Below are 7,986 nucleotides of genomic sequence, written 5' to 3'. Positions count from 1 at the left end.
GACCGGAGCTAGGATTGTCAGGAATAATTAAGGAAAGGACCTATATGATTTATAGGTACAAATTTTGTTTTGTTTTTGGCAGCTGGCCAGTAGTACAGGAATCTGAACCCCTGACTTTGGTAATAAAATGTAATTCAGGGGGCTGGCTGGTTAGCTCAGTTGGTTGGAGCACAGTGTTATAACACCATGGTCAAGGTTTGGATCCCCATACCAGCCAGCCGCCCCCCACCCCCTAAAGAAATGTCTGACAACACAGAGCACCGTGGTCAGGAGGCTAGTGTAGATGCTTCAGTTGACAATCCCAGCTGAGCCCAGCTTTCCAGCCATTCCAAGACACAGACCTGAGTGAAGCCGCCTTGCACTCTTCAGATCAGCCAATCAGCCAGCTGAATACTACCCATGACTTCACTGAAAGCCACATGGGGCAGAAAAATGGGCTAGCTAAGCCCTACTCAAATTCCTGACTCACAAAAAATTATGATACAATAAAATGGTGGTTGTTTTATACTACTATATAATTGTATGTGTGTGTGTGTGTGTTTTAATTCAATTAAAATTGTTCTATCAAATGGACCCTCACTTTTGAGTAATAGGAAAATACTTAGAAAATTTACTAGAATTCTGACTATTCATGCTCTTTATTGGTTATTGATGTTATAGAACAAGGCAGCCATAAAACCTTTGCCATCCTAGACCTGATAAACCTTGGCCTGAATGCCTTAACTCAGACATCTAGCTGTGGGCCACGTGTTCTTTCCCAGAACAAGTTTCTAGTGGTCAGGCTGAGCATTTAGTACCCACACTTTTGTTCAAGGCTGAGTTTATTTAAAAGTGTCTTTTGAACTATAATTATAACTTCCCAACAGAACATTGGAAGCCTCCTGAGAACAAAGACCATGTGTCTCTTCTTACTGAAATGCTCAATAAATGACAAAGTCATATCAAGAATTTCTTTGACTCAGTTTTAATTTGATTTGAGGATGGTTCTGGCTTTTTGAAAGCTGTACAGATATTCTTAATCTGTGAGAAAATTAAATCATGTAAGTTTCTAAGCACCTTTTTTCTAGTATACTGCGAAGTGCGAACAGCTTTCCCTATATACTGATGTCAAACTGTTTTCTGGGCCACGTTAACAGTCAACCTAAAGCAATATATGGAACATCCCCAATAACCCCCAAACTTAACAAATCCAGTATTGCAAATCTGGTAATAAGGCAGCCACTGAAGGATAGGGTATCAGAATTAGGACAGTCCAGTGTCAGACATGAGCAGAAAGAATTTCAATGAAAGAATTTTTAATAATAGAATAGTCTATGTTTCCTATAAAGCCTGAGCTGGGCTGATTAAAATTTAAATTCCTGGGGTGAGAACCAAGCAGCCATGGCTTGATGCCCCTGCAAGCCTGGATGGCAGTAGGTGGGGATGGTTCTAGAAATTTCTGGCAATTGGGAGTAGGGAAGGGAAACTCCCCCAAAGAATTATGGGCTTTGGAGCAGCCACAGAGGGTGATGCTTGTGAGCGTCCAAAGTGGGTTCCTTTGTGGAGGCCAGGGTTTGAAGGGGTGGGAGCTGTACCTGCTTCTCATCCTGGTCATCCAGGCAGCACCAGCCTGGCAGCGCATTCTGCCTTGGCCAGCACACAGGGCTGAGGTGCAGGAAGCACTGTGATTTCATCCATACCTTCCTGTTGCCAGTGGTGAGACTATGAATTCTGTTACATTTTGGGATAGGAAGTGTCCTTAGTGCTAAAAACTGGGAGACAGAAAATTATTTTCTGGGTAGTTTTGCCTACAGTAACTTCAGACAAAAGGGCAAAAAATAAGAAGATTCTCTATGGGATACAGCAAAAGCAGTTCTAAGAGAAAAGTTTATGGCAATATATATCTACATCAAAAAAGTAAAAAGACTTAAAATACCCCGATGTTACACCTCAGGAACTAGAAAAACAAAAAATGAAACACCAAATTAGTAAAGAGAAACAACAAAGATTAGAGCATATAAATGAATTAGAGATTTTAAAAAACAATACAAAAGATCAATGAAACAAAGAATTAAGTTTTTTGATTGATAAACAAAATCAATATGCCTTTAGCTAGACTAATGAAGAAAAAAGAGAAAACAAATAAAACCAGAAATGAAAAAGGAGACATTACAACTTATACCACAGAAATGCAAAGGATCATAAGAGACTGTTATGAACAGCTATATGCTAACAAACTGGAAAACCTTAGAAATCTTGCAGGGGGAGCATTGAAAGTTTCTCTAATTCTATGTAATACAAACCAGGAAGAAGTAATGTTGAATTTTCTTTGAAGTATCTGATGTGGATCGAACCAATCAGCAAATGCAGCTGGTTACAGCTCTGAAGTTACTCAATAAGAACTCTTACCAGAAAAAGTATGGGGGGGAGGAGAGGAGAACTACATTTTTAACCTGCCTCACATAAAAAAAAATCTTTACGAATGATAATATTTATTGAATGCCTACTATAGGCAGGGCAGAATGCCACGTGCTTTACATACATTTTATCATTTTTTTCCAACTCCCTCCTGAGCTTGTCCGCATTTTGCAGATATAAAACTGAGAGTCAGCTAAGCGTGGCAGGGCTGGGCACTGAAATCAGGCCCGTTTGACTGCAAAGTCCACGTCTATAGTTACAATGGGATTGAAATACTCTTACAGCTGGCCGTTTCCAGGAAACATTAAGATGTTTTAACTTTAACTTCAAGCTTCAGCTTAAAACTTTTTAAATAACGGAGCTTCTGCCCTTGACATGAATGCAGTAGCTAAGGGAGGGATGAAAGAGCGGTGGTGGTGGGTGCCAGACAGACCTGCGTTCCGATGACATCTCCGCCACTTACCAGCTGTGTGACTGGAGCATCTTTGAGTCTTAATAACGTACCCACAAACGTCAAAAATGTCGAGAGGGACCCGGCTCAGTGTCTGAACAGCCGCCGTTTCAATGGAATTGTTATTCTTTGCGCGGCTTTGCAGCCGCCTGCAAACTCTGCGAGTTGAGGCTGCTGGCTTGGGGGAAGTTAAGAGGGGACCCAAACACGAAGCCGGACAATGTGGTCGTTTGCAGAAATAGACCTTCTCTTGGAAACCTTTCCAGGGGATTCTTTTGTTTCTTCTCCATCCAACCCCCGATATTTTAATGGAAAAAATTAGGACACCATGGGAGTTATTCTGAAATGAACCGTACAATTTAATTTTAATTATGTGCGCTGCATCACATTTTGGAGCTTTTAATGTGACTGGGTTAATTCCAATTTACCCGCCTGCACCTGGGAACCTCCCCTGAGACTCAGGGCTGTAAGCCAGTCCTGGGACCCTCGGCTCTGCGGCTCCTTTTTCCGGACTCCCTTTTGGAAGGGTTGGTTTTCACCCAGACCTTGGCCATCATCCCTCCCCTTGCTCTCAGGTCCCACCTCCCACACCCGAAACCCCCAGAGCCCTTGCCCGCGTGGATAAGGACCGCGGCGAGCGGCAGGGGGCGCTGGCGCCAGCGTTGGGCGGCGCCGCGTCTGCCCTCACGACATCCTGCAGGTGGCGCCCGGGAGCCAGGCGCTGAGCGGGGAAAGCGAGTCAGGTCCCGCAGGCTTCCCGCCCCTCCCGCGTGACTAGAGCGCTGTGGCCCGGCCCTTCCCGAGCGGTTGCGGCTGGTATATAAGGCGCGGAGGCCGAGTGCCCGTTCGGTTCTGGGCGTTGACATCTGTCCGCGCGCCGACCCGCCGCAACCCCAGGTGAGTCGCCTTCGGGCGAGGGCGCTGAGAGCCGGCCCTTGGGTGGCTTTTGGAGCTCGTTGGATTGGTTGGGCGCCCGCCCGCTGGGGTCCTAGTGGCCAAAGTTTTGATCAGTATCTCAGATTTTTAAATTTTAGATTTGATATTCTACACTGAAGTCATCATGAACTTTTTCCAACTCCTGATGAAAAATAAGGAAGTAAGTTTTTTAAAGCAATTGAAAATCTTGACTGAAAGTGAATTTTTAAGGATGAAAAGATGGCACAGATTTAGAAGTGTAAAGTGATAAATAGCAATTTGTTATATTTTAAATGTTTCATATTGAAACATCTGAACATTTGTCCTCAATCTGCTACGTTAGCTTGTTCCCTTGGTTCTGTTCACGGCCGTGGCAGCCACCGGAGCCTCTTCCTTTGCTGTATATTCCCTTCGAAAACCCGATGTGATGTAAGTAGGCCTCGTTTATAAAATCTTTTGGTGCTGTTTGGTTGACCTTTGGTTTATGAAATGCATGATATCAATTTCCTAGTTTCCCCCCCAAGGATATGAATGTCAAATTGTGAACCTGGAGTCAGGACTAAAGTATCCTGATATCGGAAGACTATTAAATTATGATATTAACAAAATTAGCTTGCTCCTTGTGCCTAAATATCCTTTCATCCATTGGCCTTCCTTCACTCTCCTGCAGTGAAGTTTGATTTTTTTTTTTTTAAACTTAAGTTTTGAAACTTAAAGTCTTAAATGGTTTTTTGAGAGATATATCAAAAACTTAATCACTTTAATTAGTTTAAATTTCAACTTATTAGAAAGATCTTTCCCGATGTGGTAGAACTGATAGACTCAGTTGTCTACAATGAACCTAATCTCAACTTTGGATATAAGAAGGTTAAAAGCGATGTATCTTGGAATGCGAGGAAGATAGAAACTTGAAACTGATCTGGACCCTTGCAGGGCTGGGGAGCACGCTAACTATAACCACGGGCAGGCAGAGAGGCTGAGTGCCCTGGAGTTCACCACCTACAGTTTAAGCCCAACCCCTCTGCCCCTCCCAGAAACCAGCATAAGGACAGTTACTGCGTGTCCTTAGCCTGGCCCTTCCACCCACTTTGTTATTTGGTTTGTGGGAGCAGTCTCCAATCTAGCCAGTTAAAGAGAATACAGACCTCCTACCCTGCAGAGAAATTGGTCCTTAATGTTTGAGCCAAACCATGAAACTCCCTTAAGGAATCTATCAATTTCAGTTACTACTGATGGTTCCTGATAGTTAACTAACAGACCAATGCCGAAGTATGGAGATTGGGTCTGTCGCTAGCATGTTTATAAGCCCAATATCAGTGTTGGTTTAAATTCACTTACTTTAATGTTTAATTAACTTCCCTTTATTTTTAGCATTGATAGAAAAAGAAATCCAGAACCTTGGGAAAAAGTGGATCCCAGTGTACCTGGAAAGGTAATGCTAAATTAAAAACAAGTGACTTACATTTAGCCCAAATCTTAGCACCTTTGTCAGAGAAGTATATTTAATACCTTACACTTACAGAATGCCTTTTAATGTAGTGTTAAAGACAGTGCTGTAGAATTTTAGAGATCTAGTTAAAAATACTACTTGGGCCATTAGTCACAGGTGGTTTTAGACAATTTGGCCTCTCTGAGGCTCTCTGAATCTGTAAAATGGGCACAATAATAGGGCTCTACCTCAGCATTAAGAGAATTAAAGAAAATAAAATACATAGAGCCATTTAGCACACTCCTGGCCCACAATAAGCACTCAATTATAAACTTTTATCATTATTGGAATACATTATCTCCTTTTATCCATTAATTATCTAAATGTAAAGTCTGTTGTGATAAATAATTGGAGCTCTGAAAATAGGAGTGGCATTCTCTTTAAGTGAAATTAACTAATATCTACTCATTAAGACTATTGCAAAGATTTCATTTTTAATGTTTTAAATATTTTGGAAGTTAGAAACATTGTTTGTTGGAATGAATACTAGTTAGGTGTCACTTCTCGCTGTGTGATGGAGATGCAAAGATCACTCAGAGCCCAAATGTTAAGAGCAATGAGAAGCCTGAGGAGGGGGCTGCACTGAGAAAACTCCCTCAAGAAAGGAGTCACCAGATGCAGCCCCAAGTTGGTATTTGCTTCAGCTTTTATTGTAAAGACAAGGAAATATGAGAGAGAAAACAACTTAATCAATCATTTATCAAAGGAATGAAAAGAGATTGGCTATGGGGCATTCTCTGGAAAGCATCTTGAGAAACGAAAGGGAGTGAAGCTGGATAAGAAATGACCTTAATGTCCTTATCTAATCTAGCAGAACATACTTGAAGATGTTCGTTATGTTAAGGGCTTTTGCCCTTTGAACAATCCCTGTTCTGCCTCAACTCTCTTACCTACACTAAGGGCTTTTGCCGTGTGTAAGTTCCCTGGTCTTTCTCAATCTTAACATTCCTACACTCCCCCACAGTTAGGTCTATCAGGAAAGCTTTTTTAAAAAAAAAAAATACAAAACTCTCAGATAACACAGTTTGACCTAGTGAAGGACATTTAGGATCTTTTAAACTACCTACATCTCCTAGCTCCTGGGGTAATAGAAAACTTGTGACTATAAATGAGAATCTCTGAATGTGAGTTCTTTGGGAATCAAGAACTGTCCACAGCTCTATCCCTTTTCCCTGATTGTGTAACTCAGATCATTTGTACTCACTGAGTAAGTATACTGAACAGCATTTATTAAGAGCCAATATGCCAAGCTCTGTGCTAGGAGATTTGTATATGTACTCATGAGGAGCAGACACATTCTTCAACATATGGCTCACATAATATCTTGGCAAATTAAAAAATCTGCATAAATGAAAGTAGGGCATATATATATATGACCTTTCTCTCTGATCCCGTAACACATAAGAATCCAAGGGTTTTTTAGAGGGATGGAGTGATGTTTTAGAGATGGAAAGAGGTGGTTCCTTGATGACAAACACTATGGTGATGCTTTTTCTAAAGGGGAGCATGGACAATTCCCAAAAAGGGACATGAAGATGAAGCACAGATCCTTAACAAAACATTTTTTCTTTTTTTCTTTTCTTTTTAAGCTTTTAACAATCAACCAAGAGTGGAAGCCCATTGAAGAGTTGCAGAAGGTCCGAAGTGCGACCAAATGACCAATTCTCACCTCTTTCTTCCAAAGAGTACTCTATGAATCTAGTGGAAACATTTCTGCACAAACTAGATTATGGATACCAGTGTGCGGAAATGCTTCTGCTACATTTTTAGGGTTTGCCCACACTTTTTGGACTCTGGATAAGGAATTAAAGGTAGTACAGTAATAACCACATAGTTCAAAAATAAGTTTGTGTTTGTTTTTTCTTGCTGTAAATTTGAATTTTGCATATTGAAATTTTTATGTTTATGATGCCTGAATGTTTTCCTTGAAATGTATAAAGATTTGTAAATTAGATTGTCATCTGCAATAAAATGCCATTTGTGCAAGTTTTATCAAAGATTGGGCATATATTTAAGTGGAGGAGAAAATCTTATGGAAGAAAAACACATTTCGAAGCATGAAACTTCATCTTTTAAATAATATCCAGTACACATTTCTGTGTAAGCTTATTTCCAAGTTTATTCATTTACCAGAAATTTATTGAGCACCTATTCTTTGCAGTAAAGTAATGAACAAAACTAAAATTTGGAGGGATATGAATAATAGATGGTAAGTACAGTGAGGAAAGTGGGGAATGGGGTAGGAGACTTGTATGAGGACTGGCCTTAGAAGTAGTGCTGGGATTCTGGTGGTGAATAGGAATGCAAGGCATGCAAGATCAGTCCTAAAGATGCCAAGGCAAACTGTGGTGCTCCTGTGAGGACTGGGGAGGGCAGGATGGGGAGCTTTGCAAGCACCCTGCAGAGTCTGGGGCCACTCTTCACTCTGGCCAATGGTGACTTGGAGGTGCAAGGTGCAGTCATAACCAGCATGCCCCTGGGCTCCCTTTATTGTCCTTAAAAAACGGGATCAAGTAGAAAGTTGCTTTTAACTTAAAAAAAAAAAATTGAGATGTAATTCACATGCCATAGTATTCACCCATTTAAGTTGCACAATTCAGTGGTTTTTAGTATATTCACAAAGTTGTGCAACCATCTCCACTATCTAATTCCAGAATATTTTCACTGCCTCTAAAAGAACCCTGTACCCATTAGCAAGTTGTTCCCCCATTTCTGACCCCTCTGCTTCCAGCCC

At 41.1% G+C, this 7,986-nt stretch overlaps 1 protein-coding gene across 2 annotated transcripts; it reads left to right on the top strand.

Moving 5' to 3' along the window:
• The first annotated feature begins 3,702 nt into the window (after nt 1-3,702).
• On the top strand, nt 3,703-7,249 carry C3H15orf48 (chromosome 3 C15orf48 homolog). Of its 2 annotated transcripts, none has more exons than XM_063091905.1 (5): nt 3,703-3,745; nt 3,868-3,944; nt 4,107-4,192; nt 5,135-5,195; nt 6,842-7,249. In XM_063091905.1, exons 2-5 carry the CDS (start codon nt 3,909-3,911, stop codon nt 6,908-6,910), a joined length of 252 nt encoding a protein of 83 aa, XP_062947975.1. In that variant the 5' UTR covers nt 3,703-3,745; nt 3,868-3,908; the 3' UTR covers nt 6,911-7,249. The 2 variants fall into 2 exon arrangements, with proteins under 2 accessions (XP_062947975.1, XP_062947976.1); XM_063091906.1 differs by having other exon boundaries at nt 3,712-3,745; nt 3,883-3,944.
• The last annotated feature ends 737 nt before the right edge of the window (nt 7,250-7,986 follow it).

Source organism: Cynocephalus volans, chromosome 3 (genome assembly GCF_027409185.1).
Source record: "Cynocephalus volans isolate mCynVol1 chromosome 3, mCynVol1.pri, whole genome shotgun sequence".
Taxonomy (NCBI): domain Eukaryota; kingdom Metazoa; phylum Chordata; class Mammalia; order Dermoptera; family Cynocephalidae; genus Cynocephalus; species Cynocephalus volans.
This window is presented reverse-complemented; position numbering and strand designations above follow the sequence as displayed.